This window comes from Anneissia japonica, unplaced genomic scaffold, assembly GCF_011630105.1.
Source record: "Anneissia japonica isolate Jap-2015-1 unplaced genomic scaffold, ASM1163010v1 scaffold288092_len240290_cov174, whole genome shotgun sequence".
NCBI classification, from domain to species: Eukaryota; Metazoa; Echinodermata; class Crinoidea; order Comatulida; family Comatulidae; genus Anneissia; species Anneissia japonica.
In genome coordinates this window covers 137,318-158,408 of record NW_022688036.1, presented here as the reverse complement: position 1 = coordinate 158,408, position 21,091 = coordinate 137,318, and the positions used below count along the sequence as shown (strand labels likewise).

General features: G+C 32.6%; 2 protein-coding genes across 9 annotated transcripts in view; both read left to right on the top strand.

The window, feature by feature from the left end:
- The window catches only part of LOC117121201 (syntaxin-binding protein 5-like), a 73,613-nt gene extending 56,833 nt beyond the window's left edge, over nt 1-16,780 (top strand). For 4 of the 8 annotated variants that reach the window (XM_033266357.1, XM_033266351.1, XM_033266338.1 and 1 more), the window contains exons 19-28: nt 2,305-2,343; nt 4,075-4,197; nt 4,842-4,976; nt 5,497-5,594; nt 6,371-6,461; nt 8,038-8,149; nt 9,001-9,096; nt 9,275-9,399; nt 10,515-10,636; nt 11,522-16,780. In XM_033266357.1, the coding sequence (XP_033122248.1) occupies nt 2,305-2,343; nt 4,075-4,197; nt 4,842-4,976; nt 5,497-5,594; nt 6,371-6,461; nt 8,038-8,149; nt 9,001-9,096; nt 9,275-9,399; nt 10,515-10,636; nt 11,522-11,659 (1,079 nt within the window). In that variant the 3' untranslated portion in view covers nt 11,660-16,780. The remainder of the gene's footprint in view (nt 1-2,304; nt 2,344-4,074; nt 4,198-4,841; nt 4,977-5,496; nt 5,595-6,370; nt 6,462-8,037; nt 8,150-9,000; nt 9,097-9,274; nt 9,400-10,514; nt 10,637-11,521) is intronic. The other 4 variants (XM_033266330.1, XM_033266373.1, XM_033266367.1 and 1 more) reach the window with 1 other exon arrangement.
- Nucleotides 16,781-17,852: 1,072 nt separating this feature from the next.
- LOC117121248 (protein PML-like) overlaps nt 17,853-21,091 on the top strand; it is a 7,305-nt gene continuing 4,066 nt past the window's right edge. The window contains exon 1 of the mRNA XM_033266382.1: nt 17,853-18,000. The gene's annotated coding sequence lies outside the window, so the exon portion shown is untranslated. The remainder of the gene's footprint in view (nt 18,001-21,091) is intronic.

Below are 21,091 nucleotides of genomic sequence, written 5' to 3'. Positions count from 1 at the left end.
TATAAGAGACAGTCTATATGCCGAAAATTATTATTATTTTATTCAGAGCGGTCATTTAACCTCAAGTAGTTAAAAATCACCTCAAATCGCCTTATTTTGCGAGCTAGTGCTCCCTCAACTTACCAAAAATTTCCACTTCACCTTCTCGCCACCCCCCTTCCCCCATACTATGCTAGATACGCGACTGACAATGTCTGTTTTCTATTTTTTAATGTGAAAATTTTGTGGTTTATATCATCAGCCCATATCCAGTAGATATACATACCTGTATAACATACAAGAAGTCCTAACAGCTGAAATCAGCATTGTTAGTTAACTGCCAAAATCTTTTATTCAAATTTAATTTTGGAGTTAAATAAGTAATTATCCTTTCAAATCAAACTGATGTTCTTTCAATGTGGTTTTATTAATAGGGTATAAAAAATGTTATACCTACAAGAATTTTAGAATAATTATCATCATTCAAGAGATATTTGTTATTTCGAAAATTGTTGTTTTGTAGTACAATAATTCCTAATATTCTGTTGATGTATTTTGAAGTTTTTATTCTTAAATAATAACTTTACTGATTCTTATATATTTGTCATTTTAGTAATTTAATCAGTCTCAGTGGTTGTGTATATGCTTCTATTTCTGTATAATGCTTTATAACTAAAGCCAATAATTTGTGGAAATTCTTGCGATAATACTGCTCATCTCGTTTTTCGGAAATTACTTAAAATCTATCTTTGATGTTTTTTATTGACTTTTGTGTCCTAATTTTTGCTTGATGTAAACTGTTTTGTAAACCATTTTTTCCCCCTTAATTTATTATTGATTAATAGATTTATTATTTCTGTTGTTGTAATCTTAAAGTATTAAATATACACCTTTTAAAAGTTTGGTAATTCTGTTCAATAATTGTAATTATAGTGGTTACATGATCGACTAGGATTTGTAGCTAGAATACCTAATAGTTGGTAGAGTATCCGAGGTTGTGGGTTCGAATCTCTACATACTTTTTCCTCATATTTATCATCATCTTTAATTAACACCAGTGGAGGTGTAGCCCCTTACCAACGTTACTTTCATGTGATTAGCTAGAATATGTTAATGCACTGCAGCTTTGGTTGCTATTTTTAAGACCAAACTTAAAACTCACACTTTTAACATCTAAACATATACAGCGACTTTGATTTTCACTTCTGTTTAGTAATATAGGCGCTTTATAAAGTTAGTATTGTTATTAGTTTTAGGTAGATTTTGTCAAAAAAAATTTGCTAGAAAGTAAAAAGACTTTGAGCAATAAGTTTGATTTTGCTACATTTGAGTACAGTGGAATTTGGTGTCGCTACGTCTTAATTCTTAGTAATTTTATCGTGAATACATCTGATGGAAGTGGGATTTTGTATAACGTATGTGGATGAATTGTCTGAGTCAGCTCATTTTTTGCCACGTGCTGTAGCATGATTTGTGTTGCTACTTCTGATCGCAGTACACCTAACTATACATTTTGAGCAGTACTGTAATCCTACATTTGCTTACAAATGAGATTTGCTTGCTACATGTGAATGCAGTGCGAGAGTGTACAGTGATTTAATTTATTTTTATTTTATCAATTATCTTCTCATGGGGTGTTCTTTGATCTACCTCAGGTGTAGCGAATAAACTCTACCCAAATGAGTGAATTCATGTAGCAATAGGGGAATTTATGGCAGCAGTAATTGTACTAATCTAGAGTGACTAGGTTTTTGAACTACAAGGTCGAGTTGCTGTTGAGTGTGTTATTTGAATGTTCAGGAAGATCAATTGCATAGCATCTGGAATAGATTACCCCATTTATTTGATAGTGTCATCTATTAATTTATCAGGATTCAAGTTTTTTTAATTTTTTTATTATGCATGTAAGTGTGATGAAACTCAGTGAAGTATGTTACAATAATCAGTGCTGATAATAAACTCTTTTAATTCCAATTTTGGATGTTGGTGCCAAGTGCTTCGCTTTATGTAATTTCATGTCAAATGTATTATTTACCATTTTGGTATAATCTCTAATTCTTGTAACATTTAAAAAAAATTGTTTCTATACTTGCTGTCAGTGTGTGCGATGGAATACGCGAATATGAGATTGTCTGGTGTGCGCATATATTTGTCGCGTGTTTGTGGATATGCCTGCGTATAGTGCGTATGTTTGCGTGTGGTGTTTTTTTTTTTTTTTTTTTTTTTTTTTTTTTTTTTTGAATAGGATTTTCTTTTATTATATTGCTTTTTTGTCCAACTGCCTTCCTTACCTATGAGCATTTTCACCCCTCCTATACTGCATAGACCCTGTAACCGGACAGGTTATACCAGAAACGGAAAAATGTAAGTAGAACCTTTAAAGAGGTCTCACTAGAGGAATCACCACTTTTGTATCTTTTCTGTCGAAAGAATGGTACTGATGAATATCTTTAATAATATTATTATTATCCTCATTATGCCTACAATCTGCATTTTAACTATACTTTTTTCTATACATAATTACTCAAGCACATACAATTTTAGCTCATATGTTCTATAGTCTCTGATTTTGACCATGCGTTCCTACGTTGTGCAGTTTTAGATTATATTTTCTGTATATCTTTCATTTATTTATTTTTATTTTTTTCTTGTGGCTTTTATCAACAAACTGTGCATGAGTGCACTATATTTCAAGTGATATTTCCATCTTTGCTGGCATTCTTCTGTGTCTGGTATAGGATCTTGCTCTTTAGCTATCTCTTTTGAAATGTTTCTTTTTGAACAATTTTTTTATCTTTCTTCACCGAGCTCACTACTTGACCTATTCACAAAAATTATTCATTGTTTTCACTTTTTTTCTGTATTTTTGGTTTACTTTATTTTTTATGGATGTTTTTAAGATTTTCGTTGAAGAGTTTGAAAAAATATTTTATTGGATTCAAGGGAATGCTGCTTCAATTTTAACAGAAATAACAATATATATTATTATTATTATTATTTTTTATTATTATTGTCATCAATGAGATAATCATCACCATTGTCATCATCATTATGATCATTATTGTCATTGTCATTATAGTCATTATTTTTCATTATCGTCATTAACGTCATCATCATCATCATCATCATTTATCATCATCATTATTACCATTGTCTTCATCATCATTATTATCATCATCATTATCAATATCATTATTATCATCACCACCGCCATCATCATCATTGTTATAAATCTCATTGTTGTTAAATTAATATTAATGTTATTAATTATTATTGATATTTTTATACTCGTTTTCGGTTTAGTGTTTTATCAATTAAATCATGGTATGAAGTTATCAAAAGACATGATTTAATTCAAGGTGAAACGAATTAAATAGTGTAATTATAATTCTTAATACTTAGTATTATTATTTCTATTGTTCAGATTGTAGTTTATATCAAACTATAGTATAAAATAGTTACCTGTCAATTAATTAGGTATTAAATTGAATTAGTTAAACAAATTTTCTATATACAGTACTCTACAATATTTAGAAATATATTGATTACATATGAAGATTCTGTGATTAAGTGAGATGACAAGAGGATTTAAATGCCAAATAATTTATAAACAATTACAAAACTGTGATTATCGAAATATGGATTTAAATTTTATTTTATTGCTTTTTTTTAGACTTAAATATGATTCTAAATGAAGTAGTTTTAGAATTTGATCTGGTATTTCATTGCCTAGTAGTATCATCAGTTTATTTAAGCTACTATTTTTGTTTATTTATTTCAAAAATATTTTGTGAGGGTGGTCCATCCAGCCGGATCTGATCATTAACAAACATATAACAAGAACCAAAGGAAAATTAAGAATTATATTAAAACAAAAGAAAAATTTTAGTGGTGGTATAACATACCATATCTGTAAAAGCTACAATTTCTTTAGTTTAATAAGCAATATAGGTAAATGCAATGAGGGTCTTCTAATCATTCTTTTCGGCATTATTTAAATCATAGGCACTTTTTATTTATGCAGATGTTATTTGGTTCTGATATTTTAATTTCTGTATGTAATATGTTTTTAATGATTCGCATTATTTTTATTAGATTCTTTAACGAGCCCATGTCTGTGGGTTGGAACAACTCTTGGGTCTACATTGGTTATTGTGCTAACTCTACCGCCACCAGGAGACCAGCGCATCTCTCAACCAGTCATTGTCTCTCCAAGTGGTATGTATTATGTGTCTGCTGCCCTCTATCAACTGGCACTACCTGCAAAGGCTTTATTTATCTCTCTTTCTTCTGTGAATTGCTCATCTAACCGGTTATTATTCTTTGATTGACAATTAAATGTATAGTGTTTGTGATATATATTTGCTAAATGGAGTTGTGACATAGTTTCAAAAATTGTCAACAGAGTGAGCAGTACTCAGTATACACCATTTTTGCTCAATTTTAAATTAAAATTTCTGAAAACCTGGCAACTCCCACTGGGAGACATCCCGGTATTTCACTCCACGCAGTTACCAGTTCTTATCTGTGCTCTGTGACTGGTGCACAACTTTGTTCTTGTAGATGCCTAAGCTAGTCTTATTTATGTTGAATAATATTTGTTGGACTGCCTGTAAACTATCCCAAAATATCTTGTCAAAAACATATTTTTCCATAAGTGTTAGGGCTACCAGATTAGGTATGCAAGAGTTTTTGTTCCACACTGAGTTCAAGGTTCACAAATAATTATGTGAATTTTTTTACTGCCACCTATTGTTTTAAGTAAAGTGTAGTTATATGCTGCCCTCTATCATTTACCTAAGTTTCTTATCTTCTTACTCTGCATATATTAAGTACACATTTACTATATTATTTGATCGTAGGAACTGTGCTTTGCATGAAGGGAACTATATTGAATATCGCATTTCTAAACAGTAATGGAGGACTTATTACTGCCAGCACCGAAGCATGGAAAGACATGAATTATGAACAAAAAGAAGGGGAGAGAGAAAAGAAAAGTATGTACACACTTTCAATTGAGTCCTCAAAACATTTGATGATAAAATCATTTGCTTTTTTTTTGTTGTGGGGTTCTAAAGTTATTACTTAAATTAAAGTAAAAATGTGGTGAAGTAATAAAAGTCAACCAAACATGTATAATACACCAATCTTAAATATATGACTAGGGGATAGCCTACTAGCCTGTATATTATATTGCCGCTAACTGTATGTTGATTATCTCAGTCTGTTATATTGTTAAAAGTTTTACACAGCTCAGTTAACAGACCAGAGTACAAAACTGTTGCTTGTTTTTGCTTGTGGTGCCATTGCAAAAAAAGATATTATTAAAAAAAGTGTGCCTTAAGTTGTGACTTAAAACTGTCGGTGAAGATGATTGTTTTCCCGCCAGTTGTTAAGGACAGTTGATTTGAGTTGTGTCAAGTCGCATGTTTGACAAAAGCATCATGACAAAAGCATAAAACTTTTGTCACTTTTTTTGTGCTTATTAATTAATCTATCTAATTTTGGTGTCAACAGAACCGGTAATTCAACAGCGCAGTCGAATGTCCCCATCAGCTTCAACAGAAATGGCTGATAGGCAATTTGCCATCATTACTTCTGAAAAAGAAGCCAAGGTTTGTCCAATTACACGCATTGTTTACTAGGTTAATAATGTTGTAAAACTCATCCTTAACTGTCTGTAAAACATATAAATATCCATTGATGACATTTGTGTGAGTGGCTTGTGATGCTTTGTGTATTTACTTCTATATTGCAGCGCCGTCTACCAGGACCTAAATATGCACGCAGTTGAAATAATGCAAGATAGGTTTAGTCTGGTTGGACAATCCAACCTCACAAAAAGGCCTTGTATATCGCCAATTGCTAGCCTTAGCTAGTTATTGATGATACAGTGCAATTTTTTTCATACTTCATACTAGGTTTGTCATTACTATGTACATATCAAAACTTGTGCATGTTTTTAAAATCTCACAGAGTAGGATGAGAAATGGTTTTGACTCACAATACCCTTATTTAATAGTAGGTTAAAATTGCATGAATACCATAGATAGAGTAAAAATCCATTAGTATGTTATACATTGTTATATCAACTGTCTAAACCTATCACATTGTTAGAAAAATATGATGAATAGAAAACAGTCAATGTACTGTATATACCAACATGACCCAGTAGCACGGATGGTAAAAGCTACTAAAACACTCGCCCAGTGCCACAGACTGTGTCGCGTTGTCAAGTGCTGATTGAGAGTGAAGATAGATTAATCTGCCAACAGTATGATGCAGTTTGTGTCTAAAGGATGGTAGAGTAATAAAACTATACCTCTTGACATTACTAATCTTTCATTAACCTCACATTGTGTGGCCACTAACCTACCTTGTGCATTTGCAGGTTATATCCTTGTCCTCACAGACCTGTGCTTACAGGGCCAAAATTGCTGAGTCATCATATGTGGTGGTAGCTGATGTCATAAGCATGCCTAGTAAGTCATTGAGAATAATACAATTATCAGTCTGTCTCTGCATGGAGGTATTATAGTAAACCTCTGCAAGGAAAAAAGCGATAGCATCTACCAGTACTACTGTTGCTACTGTAGGTGCTGGGCATCTGTTGCTGCTGCTACCGTTGCTGCCACTGCTGCTGCTGCTACTACTACTACTGCTACCACCACTGCTCTGCTACTCCAACCACTATACTACTTTTCCACTACTGCCACTATATTACTACTGCTGCTGCTACTACTACTACTACTACTACTCTGCAGTACTCCTGCCTTCTGTATCTCCTATTATTTTTTTCCCCTTATTTGAAACCATATACATATCAAAATCCAAGATGACAAGGAATGACTACAGGTAAAAGAAACTGGCTCTCAGCTGGTCATTCCATCTTAGAAAATGATTAAAGAAAAACAGTACAAAAATATAACTTTCTTAACTACAAAAGATTTGCGAAAGTTAAAATTTGATTAAGAAAAGAAGAGGACCATGGACCACAACAAAAACAAGATTGCAAAAAATATAAGAAATACTTATTACACTTGATTAGAAATTATCATTAATTATAATTATTTTATTTACAATTCAAGTAGTTTGAAAGTTTGTACTAAAATAGATTACATTTACAATATAATGTTATTAACAATTATTATAAAATTATTATTAATTATTAATAGTTCAATATACAATTAGGTTGATTAAAAATAAGGGTGGAGGGGTTTAAACAGGACAAGAAACAGAAGAATACAGATTCACAAGAAAAACACAGCAATCACAACCAACAATAAAAAATTGAAAAAAAGTACACAGCCAGGTCAATGTTTAAATTTTTTTTTTTCGTACTATACTACTGTAACTTTAACTTTATCTACTGTTCTTGTTTGCAAGCATAGCCAGAGCAACTAGTGGTGCGCTGAACCTTGGAAATTATTTAGACCTTTTGTTCCTTGCTTTGTTGATCTTGCTTTTCAGCAGGAATACAGTTTTTATTAGCGCACCATGTTTTTGGAAGACCTTAAAACCATTGGTCCTGTTTGCCTTATAGCCCATAAGCATGTTAAATAACGTAGGACACTATATTAATGAAATTGTCTTAAAATATATTGCCCAAATCAGCATCAAAAAGACCCAACTAACAGTATCTTTTCAGACTTTTGTGAGATCTGTTAGATATGTTTCTCACTGAAGAAATCAAATCCAATGTGTTGATATAAAATCTCGCTCACATATGCTCTAAAGCCCACATACTCTTAAAATTCCGCATGGTGAATAATAGATCATTGTTTTCCTAATCTACAGGACAACCCTGTTTACCCATCTGCATTGCAACCTAGGCTTCTTGAGAAGTATAAAGCTTTATCCAGGTTTTAAAAATTTATTTTGACAAAAAACTATTGTATGCCCATATATAGTCATGATGTGTCTATATATGGTCATGATGTGATGTCATCATGACCATATTTAGGCATGTCACATGTTTTTGTCAAATCAAATTTGATAGTCTGGACAGGGCGTAACATAATATTTTGACTGGAATATTAACCGTGTTATCTCCCACAGACAAAGAACTATGCTTAGCGTGTTACGTTGCAAATGGACACGTAATGATCTACAGCTTACCCAGTCTACGAATTCTTCTGGATTGCGACTTTGTACCCCTCACAGATTTAAGGTATGTCAATTAGCCCAGGGTCTGTACCCCCTCACAGGTCTAACGTACTGTAGAATCAAGCTAAGGTTAGATGTACGATCATTGCCAATACATTTTTCAAGATAGTTAGCAAGGCACATTATCTGCATTATTTATGTCCATCCTGGAGTATAAGGGCTCATCCATAATTCTCAACACAAAACATTTTCTGCGACCCCCTCCATCCCCCTGAAAGAGTACGCAAAAAAATGTTCATTTGTGTCATTTTGAGATCAACATTTTATCTTTTTCATAAAAGAGTACTTATGCATACACATTTAACCCCTTCCCTCCTAAAACTTATGTTTTGTACCTTTTTGAAAATGTTGATAATTTTGGATGGCCTGGATACCTTGTGGGGTTGCTTGCTACAGTGCAAATATGTGGAGCAGCACTTAAGCATGTGGACCCAATGACCAGGGAAAACGAACAATAACGAAAAGTTAGAAATTGGTAACCTCTGTACTTTTGAGAAGTGGTCTCCAATTTGAGGGGATCTTCAATTGGAAGCTGAAGACAAAATCTGTAGGATGTAGGATACAGGAAAAAAAAATATGGCTTCTGTATGTAGTAAGGCACGTAATAGGTGTTTGATCATTTTGAATGCTGAACCATGTTTAGCTCAATGTTTGGACATCAGATGTTTTTAATACACTAAATTAAAAAAAAACCTGTTTTATCATTAACATGCGAACACTTGATTTGATTTTAATTTATTTGAGGTAAATAAATGAAAAAACAAGAACAAACCCAAGTGGCACAGAGTTATGATATCTGGAATAATTAACCTCTAAATCTCAAAATTGTGTACTTGTGTTTGGTTTGTTTATCAGAGTGGGAAGAACATTCCAGTTTAGTGCTCATGGAAAGGCCCTGTACCAGTGCAGTCCTACTGAGATCCAACGCTTGACAGTTTGTGCAGAGCATAGGTATGTTAATTTTTATGCAGATTTATGCAATTAAATACTTTATTAACATAATTCGGATGCAGTAAATTTATTTAATAATTTAACTATTTGTATTATTTTTCTGTTAATTTTTTTTTTTAAAACAAAACTGAACTATAACTTTAGGTGATATCTTAGTAACTATTTTTTTTTTTTTTAGCAATAGTCTGCATGATATGCTTGGCGATCTGTTTATACCATGCACCACACCAGAAGCTCCTTCAAGGGGTTTCTTCAAAAACCTCTTCAGTGTCAGTTCAGGTTCACTTGATCGTCAAGAGCTCTGTAAGTACTCCAAGATTTTCAAGTTCACAATATGACTTTAAAATATACCTACTCTCACACAAAATTAAAAGTTAAAAGAACAGTGAAAAGAAATGTAAATTATAAAATGCTCTCGCAAAAACATTAAAATCTATTATTTATCAACTTCAGAACATAAAACATGCATTCTTGTAGCCTACAAGATAAAATTTATATTGGAGTTTACTTATAAAATAGGTTTCATATACAAGGCCTGAAAACTGAGTAATTAATGGGCCAGTATTGTATACTTTACTACACAGAATCCATAATACTTTTACTCATAATTTTGGCAATAGTAAATCGATGCCAGTAAGTGACCCATCATTTTAAAGCTTACAATGTTGAGAATAAGAATATATTAAAAAGTCAATTGTCATTTTTTGTCACTGATGCTGCTTTAGGCATGGCCTCATTCAGAATGCACACAGTGATTACTGTATTTGCCCATATGAAGGTGATATGACATTATATCATGTCCATATTTGGGTTCTGTGATATTTGTCACTTTTGTCACAAATCTTGATAGTGTGAATAGAGGTTTAGCTATAGTGACAAACAATAATATGACAACTTTACTCTACATGCTGTTACCATTCCCTTTACCACAATACCCGTTTCAGCAATAGCTCTGACGGGTTCAGGAACCTCACTTTGCACTGACCTTAACTGACAATCAAACTCAATATCAAAAGAGAGAGCCGAAATGTTAATTAGTTTTCCAGCAAGTTGTCAACAAATCACATAGGCATACCTATGGTATAGTATAGTATAGCTGACCTTGCATAGACAATAAATTACAAAAGCTATGATTATAATCCAATTAAAGAACAATTACCAGAGAAAGGCCTAATGTCCCAAAAGATGGTTGGAAATCAGGAAAATTTCTAAAGGGTAGAAACACCTCATGGATCTTATTACTTGTAGTGACATTTCAATTATCGATTTACTTAAGATATCAACGATCCACTGCTACTATGTTGCATTGGAACATGCCATGGTCTGTCACCATTTTTCAGGAGCAAATTCCTTCCATGCGATGCCAAAAATTTTCCCTGTATTGTTGTGTTAATCTAAAAAATATGTTTTGTTAACAGTTGGAGAAAACAGTGGAAAGCCTTCTAGAAGCATTGCCAAACATGTACCGGGATCAGCTGGAATGGAGGCTGTCAAAGCGCAGTCCGCAACTGTTGGTGGAGAAATAGCTCGCACGAAACTTGTACGTAAACTAGATACATGCACAGATTACCCCTGTTTTTGAGCATAGTCACTCATTTCCTGTCCAAAAAATCTATAATTGCTTTATTTCCTTACTAATTAACAAATTTTATCCCATCATAGTCACCTACATATATTTCAGAACTTTTAATTATAAGCCAGTATGCTTGCTCAGTTCCAAAAATCTGCAAATTTATGCAGGGCTGGTTTAAAGGGCTATGGGGCCTGCGGCGGCTGTTATTGCAAATGAGCCTAAATACTGGCTAAAACATAAAACCAGATTTTCGGTGACCTTTCCAGGGGTTTGGGGGCCTATTTATCCTCATTGGGGACTGTGGGCATGGGGCTGTGCCCCAAAAATCCCTATAGGACATAGGGCTGGCGCCCCAAAAGCCCCTATGTTAATCTGATCCTTATATAGAACTTCGTCCTAATTGCAGACATACAGAAATAGAGGGGGAAAAAATATTAGACCGATAAATAGGCCTATGTGTTGTTCAGTATACAGAAAAATGAGTTTTCCAACGAGATTTCAACACATTTTTGGCTACATTGTACCTGGACTACCTCAATTTCTCAGAATACTGATAAATTATTGTAAAAGATGGCGGCCACTAGATATCGTTTTTTGTTTTTTTTTGAGGTTAATGTTTTTTTTTTTTAATGCTTTTTAGATATCGTACCATTATGGGAAGTCCATAAAGTGCACATATTTAACTAAAATTCAACCTTAGCAACTTTACTATTAGTTATTCTTAATACTTGTTGAAGGAAACATCAGTTATAATATTTTTATCTATTGTTATGCAAAATATAATTTTAAGTGTGTGTGTAAATAATTCTTTTAAGAAACTAAATGACAAATATTTACAATTTCTAAATACAGGAATTGATTAAGAGAGGAGAAAAATTAAGTGAAACAGAAAAGAGGACAGCTGATATGATGCAGAATGCTGAAAGCTTTGCAATGGCAGCTAGTGAACTTATGAAGAAACAAAAAAATAAGAAATGGTATCAGCTGTGAAATGCATTCACACACACAAAGGCCAAAAAATATGTGGAAAAGGTGACATGGAGGATGCATTATGTTGCCAATTGAGGGCAGCATTCAGTTTGCTAATTGAGGGCAGCATTCAGTTTGCTAATTGAGGGCAGCATTCAGTTGCTAATTGAGGGCAGTATTCAGTTGCCAATTGAGGGCAGTATTCAGTTTGCTAATTGAGGGCAGCATTCAGTTTGCCAAATGAGGGCAGCATTCAGTTTGCTAATTGAGGGCAGTGTGAAAGAGCAACATCAAGTGTTCAAGGCTTTTTTGATGAATTCCAGCACATTTTTTAAGCTTAATCGGTTTTCCTTGCTAGAGAAATGTGGAGATCTTTAAAGCAACCGATGATGAAATAACCTATGTTCAAGTTCATATTTCCAGATGATGGTTTAATGCACTATAAATGGTTTTATTATTGATAACGCACCTGATAAAATAATATCTAAAATCTGAGCATATCTTTGGACAAGATGGCTAAAAAAAAAAAAATGCTGGTGCAGATAAACAAAAAATTTGTAAATCAAAAACTTGATTTTAAAAAGCAAAAATGTATGAGTAAAATGAAATATGATTGTAGGCTTTGCTTGTACAACAACCGTAGTATTGGAACTCATCGGAGTTTAAGTGCAATAGGCAAGTGTGTTTAGATTGTCTTGTTTTAGAAGCTGCTGATATATCACTTGTTATATGTGGTAGCTGCTTTGAAATTGGCACTTCCGTATTGTAAAGTGTGACCTCATTCATACCCTAACCATTCCTGAAACCAAATTATGATTTAATTGTTGTTAAAATTTATCTTAATTTATAGATTTATTATATTTATTCGTGCAAATTAATGTAAAGTATATGAAAATAATACTTCTAATAGTGAGAGTTTTGAAAGTCACAACAGTGATGTGTACCCATTCATTTTGCAGTGCAGTATTATTCATTTCTTCATTTTTTACTAAAACATTTTAGATCGAAACATCTACATAGAAACTTAAATATTTTTAACATTTATTAATGGTTTTCATTGTACATATGCATTTGATTTATAAGTGGATCACTTCCAAGTAAAATATTAGAAGCAACTCTTAATTAGATAATTATTAGCAGAGATCTCAACATATCAATTTATTATACAATTTATTGTTGAGTTAAAATGATACATAAAAAAGGTAGAAGACAATCCACAAAGGCAAAAAAAAGAAAAGGAAAAAAAATTATAAAAACATACCAAAAAGATAGGTATGAAAAGATGGTTTCATAGAAATACATAGACATTATAATGGGGCTAAAAATATTTAAAAAATGCGTAATAATTTTGTAGCCTCTTCCCCACTTTTTTGTAACTTTTTTTGTGATGATACATATGTTTTTATCAAGTTTTCAACCTATCAACTAACATAATAATCAACACAGTTTTAGAAATAACAAAAAGTATCACAAAAAAAATAATGATAATTCTGATTGTGTATTTTTAGCTAAGATAATAAAAACAACATTTTTATGTTACAGTTTTGTCATTAGAAATATCAAACAACGAAGATGCTTTGTTGTTATTTAATGTACATCCGTTAAATAGGTTACTGTAACGTGAAACCATGTGAATGATAATCCGTAGACTAGTCTTCTCGTTAATATCAACAGTTTTAGTTTAGGCATATAGAGAATAAACATAATAAAATTTAAGGATTTAAAGTCACATAACCAATTTGTTTTGTTGATTTTGTGAGGTTCAGCAAAATTAATTTAAAATCCTGGATATTTGGGTTTGCATGCTGTATAAAGCAAAAAAAAAAAAATCGCAATGAGCAAACAGGTATATGAAAATATCTTGTTATGACTATAAAGATGTCAAATATATTAATTATAAGTACCCATATATTATATAAATATATATATATATATAGATATACATTGTAAAATGTAAGGTTATGAATCAATAAATGATGTATGTGGTCCAAGTATGCATTCTAAATTGCTAGATATAAAGATATGTAAATTCAGAAAAAAAAATACCCAAAAATATAGCATTTCATTTGAATATTCATTGACTGAGTCAGTTTATTATGCATTTTTTTTTTCATGAATTCTGGCTGTAATAGTTGTTAAATATAGCAGCCCATTACTTTTTCCCATCTGTTCCATACCATCTTTATTTTTTCGAGGCTATGATGCTGTACGCACCTTTGAAAATATGTTGCGAGTGTGCCCTTTAGTTTGCTGCACTACTAAAATCAAGGCTCGAACAATGTTTGCCATTTACATCCAAAATCATTTTTGCTTATAGTGAGTACTCTTTTGAAGCTTAAATATTTATTATGATGAATTGATTAAACTCCTTATATTGTAAGTAAAAATATACAGAAAATAGGTCAAGAGTTCATATGTAAATATTGCTCAATGTTTGATTCATGTTTAATATATAATACTGTGATTTGTATAAAAAAGAATGACCAGATCAAATGTCGACAGTACACTATCATAAATAACCTACAAAGCTATTTATATAAATAAATACTGTTTCAATTTTTATGTTTCCACCCAAACATTTATTTAATTTTTTTTTTATCTAGTTTCTGGGTGGAAATTATTACCTCTTAAATCAAATTAATTCTAATTTTCTTTAAGTGATTGTAAATTTGTGTGTTTTGATTTATACATTGTTTAGTGTAATTGTGATTATTTCCTTGTTTAATTTTGCAACTAATTGTTCACACCATAATAATTTTTTAAAATAATATTAATGTAAATGTAATTATTACTTGTCTATTAATTAATGTCTTATTTATTAGAATAATATGTTGACTATTCATATACAAGATTAATTTTCATGAATATTCATGTGTACAAGATTGTCTTGAATATTCATATATACAAAATTAATTGTCATGAATACTCATATACAAGATTAATTGTTATGAATACTCATATACAAGATTAATTGTCTTGAATATTCATATATACAAGATTGTCTTGAATATTCATATATACACGATTAATTGTCATGAATATTCATGCATGAGATTGATTTCTAGAATAAGCCTAACACAACTTTATCTCCTGTTCAGATATTTAAAAAAATTTCATACAAATCAGATTAATTTTGTGTATGAATTTTTTATGCATGATGCATACAATTATAGCATAGAATCAATATGTTACCTTAAAAGTTATAATATTGTCCATAAGTATGTAACAGTTTTTGACCAATTTAACGAAAAATGCAAATTATCTTTTTTGCCAGTTTCCATATCCTCTATAAATATGGCTTAAATAAATAATTATGATTTTTATACTTCTTCCTTCATTTTAAAAGATTACTTCTATAACTTCTGGTGCTAGACAATAACAATAATTTGTTTCATTAAATCAAAACAAATTAAGGATGTAAGATTTCTTTTATCAGTCCAGTCTAAATTTCTCCACCAAGTAGTTCATTCCCTTTTCTTCATGGGTGCTTAAATTTACTTTACAGCATTAAAAAAATGTTAATTTGTTGTTAATAAGTAACTCTAATTTCAAATAACAACTCAGGATGTTGGTTGCTGGAAATTAAATATTTCTATAATTACTTATATATTACTTTTTATTTTTGTTTTTATTTTTGTTTTTATTATTTTATTTTTATTATATATTTTTATATATTTTATTATTAGTATTGTTATTATTAATATCACTGCATTCCTATTATTGTTAATTTTTATATATTATTATTATTATTATTATTATTATTATTATTTTCTAATGAATACTTACTTATTATTAAGTAAATGAGTTCCTCTCAGCGACTTGCTCAAGAGGAATTTGGTTATGTATACTTGGAACCAATTTTACATTTATTCCAGTTTGTTTTGAGCTATGGAGAAATGACATTCTTATACAATGTTATTATTTTTATAATTCTTGTACTTCCTAAATATACAAAAAAAACCAATTTAATATTTTTATTATCAATCTACTTATTATTGTTTATTATTTTACAGTCTTAATACATAACATAAAATTGAACTGTCGAGCGAGTTATTAAAATTTCTCAAACTTGATGAATTTAATGATAATTCATTTTGATGTTTGTCTTTATTATAATTATGCTTTTTCAATTTAATTTACATTTGAAAAAGTTACTGTATATAAAAATTCCATTTCTCGTTTTCATAAAAGCTTCAGTGTTTTAACATTCCACTCGTGTACGATTTTACCCACCTATATCCTTACAAATACAGTTTAATTCTATAGGATTTTTTTATTTTATACATTTTTGTTATGGGGCTGATTGTGTGTATTCTTTCATCTATCTTAGATGTATTTCAGTATATGAAATTTATTATATATGTACATGTTCACAGTGTTTGCAATATGCACGCCACTTATACTGTGTTTTTGCAGCCATTCATCTATATTATATTAAAATAATTTAAGTTCATTATATTGAAAAAAAAATATGTATATAACAGTTATTGATTGGTTATTGAGTGCAATTTGTATACTCATGAAATGACATGTTGAATCAGGCTTAGCTATATTGTAATTCTATTAATATGAATATATGTAAGATAGTTATCTATGTGTAAATCAGCTCTTGTCAACCAAACTATAGTACATCTTAAATGCATCAAAAGTTTTTAAAAGCAGCAATTTTTTAAAAGCTTTAACGCTAAAATGAGCGATTACTGTATATCATCTCCCAATGCAATATACTTTGCAGGTACGTAAGTATAACAGGCTTTTTTTTTTTTTTTTTTTGTTTTGTTTTGTTTTTGTTTATCTTATTTCTGTCCTGTTTATATTGATCAATCGCATATCAATAGTGTTATTATAATGTGTATTGTTTCCAACATTGGTGATACTTCACCACCAATTCAAATCCTAAAGCCTCTAATCTTCACAAGATTCTCTTCAACAGAATACAGACAAAAAAAGTAAACTCCAAGAATTCATGGTTAATTGCGCTGACTTGTTTCTATAATGAACACTGTAGGTTTTGGATTAGTTAAGTGTTTAATGAATATGTGCCGAGTGTTAAAATGAGATGTGTTATCTATCATGATTAAAACAATAACATGCGTGATGTCATTATCTCATAGTTCATATCATTAAAGGCTCAGAGAAGTACCGTTGTGTTGAATGTCTACTTTGTGCAATTTCTTATTTCCTTCACCAATGTCTGCAAGACTACACAAAAACTAATGAATGAATGGATCATCATAAAATTCGAACATAGTATTCGAACAAAGTTGGAAATTTAAGTTTTTACTCCGAACGTAAATGAAAATAATAGAGTTTCCTGCCTGCTACATGTTGTTCGAGTTTTAAGACGTATAAGTCGACCTCGTTTTTCGATCGTAAGCTGCTATTTTAAGCCCGTTTCAGGGAGCCTAGGATCTCAACCAGCGTTCCAGAACTCGCGGGAGGCTCCCGAAAGTCGGAACGACCTTCCGCACTCACGCAAGCAAACAAGCATCTCCCGGAAATAACCCGTCTCCCGCAAATTCATAATATTTGCATATTTTCAATATCTTATCAATTGTCAGTGCCGATGGGTAGGCCTATCACTATGTGCAGTTTTTTAACAAATGCCATTAACCACTGTAGATCAGTGGAGGATTCAAAGAAAGGGGGAGTAGTCAGACTGGGCCCCTAAATTTTCCAAGTTACTAAAAAAATATAAGAAGAAATATAATGTATTTAAATAATTAACTGAATGTAGGCAATTATAATTTTATTGTTATTCAGTATTATTTCATTGTCGTCATCATCATATTACAGTAAACATGAAACATTCATTGAAAATGAGGGAGTTTTGCACTGCCAATTCTACGCTGTCCTTTTGGTGTAGGTATCACGTATAAGTCTCAGTGCCTAACTCAGGAGTTTGGAACAGAAATTTACGCTTACGTTTTGATAAATTATACATTGCATTTTGCAATTACATTTTCACTTTAAAATGGGCTTTTGCTGCGTATGGCACCCCCATAAAACTCAAGTAACAGTGCGAAACACGTATTGTTCCGTGCTATAGGCCTACTCAATGGAGTTTTGCACTCGAATTCTGCACTGTCACTCGCGTTTTTGAACTGCACCCAAACGAGTTTTGCACTGTGCAGCTTATGATTTGTCATTTTGGCGTTCCATACTGTACCACTCGAGTATCTGCTCAGTGAAATAAACAGTTTCCTCAAGGGTTTCCGCCATGGTTTGTCCTGTCTTTCATGATTTGTAATGTGACTGGTTTATACACAAGAATAGCCCCCTGTTCGACGTTAAAGACAAACCCAGGGAATCAACTTTTTGGAACTGCGCAAAATTATCACAGATGAGCCGCTTTACTAAAGGTTGGATAACTTAATTGTGTGTTTTTTTGTTTTTTGATAATAATAGTAAATATCAATATAGGCCTACTTGTTTTAATGTAGGGAAAGTAGGCCTAAGTATAATAAGTACATTTTACTGTCGGGTGTCTCGAAACAGAGACCTCGAAAACGGAGACTCAAGTCCGGAGACCCACTCGAAAACAGAGATCCACTAAGGGTCTCTTTTTTCGAATTACTGGGCCTTTGTTTTTTTTCTAATTAATGTGGATCCTAGTGTCCTCAGGAGCGGATCCAGAGATGTCCAAAAGGTGGGGTCGAAAGTTGGGCCGATCGAGACAACACTGCACTTTTTGTGTTCTTGACGTCTGAAAATAGCATTTGAGGCGTTCTGGGCTATCATTTTTTTTTTCCTTTTTTAACCGGGGGGGGGGGGGGCGGGCCGGTTGATCCCCTCCCCTCCTCCCCTAAATCCTCCCCTGGTTCTTTCGCGAGGTAGCGAGGTAGCTTCCCAAAGCAATTTTATTGCACCTTCTGGATATTTTGGGTATGCTTAACAGTGGCGGCGCCAGTGGGGGGGACAAGTGGGCTTAAGCCCCATCCCCCATAGGTTTGGTCAAGCCCCCTCCCCCATCGGCCAAAGCTCGCCGGGCAGTCAGACCAGAAGAAAACAAAAAATAGGCCTAGTTTTCCCATCCCAGTCATTTCCGACCATCTAGAAGTCCCAATCTAAAAAATAATCTTGTTTTGGAAGGAGGGAACATTCCCCTCCAATACCCACCCCTGGCACGGGCCTTCGGCCCTCAGATAACGCTGTGCACTATAGTTACACCCATAAATACTTAGGGGGGCCGCCCAGTTGGACATCTTAGCCCCCCCCCCCCATAAATTATATCGTAGAGCCGCCACTGATGCTGAATCATAGGCATATCTAGGGGTGCAGTCCCTCCCCAGTCACCCCCAGAAAAATCACTTGCAAGTTTTATTTTGCGAGTGCCCTTCAACTGAACATCGATCCCCCACTACACCTTCGAGCCCCTATCAGCACTACTATATAATTTCAAGACTTCTGATACACCACTAATAGTAATACGTACAAACGTGGCATTTTTGCGCAGTACGTGATAATAATACGTTCGTACTTGATAGTAAGTAGCCCTGTGGCGTAGCTAGTGTGAGGACGGGTCTTAATGCAAGATTGATTGCTCGGTCGTAGGCTTGAGTTATGGCTAGTATAGAGGGGAGTGCTGAAAGCTCCAATTAGGTATACCGATTCTAGTTTTCAGAAAATTTATCGTAAGAAATTCTTCAAATCTTCTTTTGCCAAAAGATAATCTATCATACACACATGGTTTATTGCCAAATTCCTTTGGATGTCATATCAATTGATTTTACTTGTTTCTTTAATCGTTTGCACTTCAACATCATATAATTTTTAGCAAAGTTGGACTGTTTTATCTGGTTTGTAATTGTTAACCTGTGTCTTTGATTCTGTCATTATTTATGATTGAAACTCTAACCATTAGCAAAGAGTAGGAAACAAACAGTGTTCAAGGTTTTTCCTTTGATACGTTGTCCCAATCCCACAATATGTTTTGGTATTGCCATTTGGTGGGGAAGCTCGTTTGTTCAGCCTTTTAAAAGAGAATCAGGATGTAGTAGCTATACGTATACATTTGATTGCCGAAATAAGGCTACTAGTTTCTTTCATTCGTTTTCACTTATTGTTCGTCAGTTGTATAGTTTATGATTTTAATCATTTTACATATGTGTGGATTAATCATAAAAAAGTTACTAAATTAACTATAAACTGGGCTATGGTAAAAATACCAATGAAGTAGGTTCAACTCTAATATTTTATGAAAAAAATAAAAAATAGTGAACAAAAAAGTAGTTTGCGCATGTCTTGTGCTACAGTCTCTTCTGATTAAATAGTCTAGTGCATATAATTCTGGGACCTCTGACTTTTGAAGTAATTGACTGCGATTTAATTTAATCTGCATGGGAGTATCAAATCTTGGACTGTTTGATATTTCAAAAAATATGTATATGGAAAGTAAAGTATTTATTTATTAAAGTCTCACCCTCAAACAAAGGCCAACCATGCTTGGCTTATGAGAGACAACATGTAATAGAACAACTGAAAAGTAAAGTACAGAGTGTTAACAGCAAAATACATCATACTGTAGGGCTAATTAAGATTAAATAAAAACCCTTTACGTTTTCCAAAATCATATAAGCAAATTTAGCAACATGAAAAAGGTTACCGTTAGAGAACATATACGTAATTTTTTGCATCTCAAGTAAGTTGGAAAATAATTGATCGATAGGCCTATTATTAATTTTATTAAACAAATCAGAACGTATGCATCATAAAATTCACAAACCATAAAACAATGAAATTCGTCTTCAATTAAATTAGAGTCTCACAGTGGGCAAATTTTTTGGTCGAGGCAGATGTTTTTGTATCTACCAGTTTCAACAGAAATGGGGGCACACCCAAAACCAAAGAGTGTATAAGCCCTTCTGAAACATCTTTTCATGCGGTTCTTAACATAGTCTTCGGTAGATAATTCAAAGGGAACGAAATCATTTCGTTCCCTCGAAATATTGTTTCGTTCCCTCGAAATATTATTTTGTTCCCTCAAATATTATTTCGTTCCCTCGAAATAACATTTCGTTCCCTCGAATTATTATTTCGTTCCCTCGAAATAATATTTCGTGAATGGTACACCCACAGTGCCTTCGGCGTCGGCTGTTCGTCAGGGGTGGCGCCAGGATTTACCCTCTTCTCGTTCAATCGTTATATATCTGTCTCTTATACACATCTTAGCTAGTGTGAGGACGGGATTGCTCGGTCGTAGGCTTGAGTTATGGCTAGTATAGAGGGGAGTGCTGAAAGCTCCAATTAGGTATACCGATTCTAGTTTTCAGAAAATCTATCGTAAGAAATTCTTCAAATCTTCTTTTGCCAAAAGATAATCTATCATACACACATGATTTATTGCCAAATTCCTTTGGATGTCATATCAATTGATTTTACTTGTTCTTTTAATCGTTTGCACTTCAACATCATATAATTTTTAGCAAAGTTGGACTGTTTTATCTGGTTTGT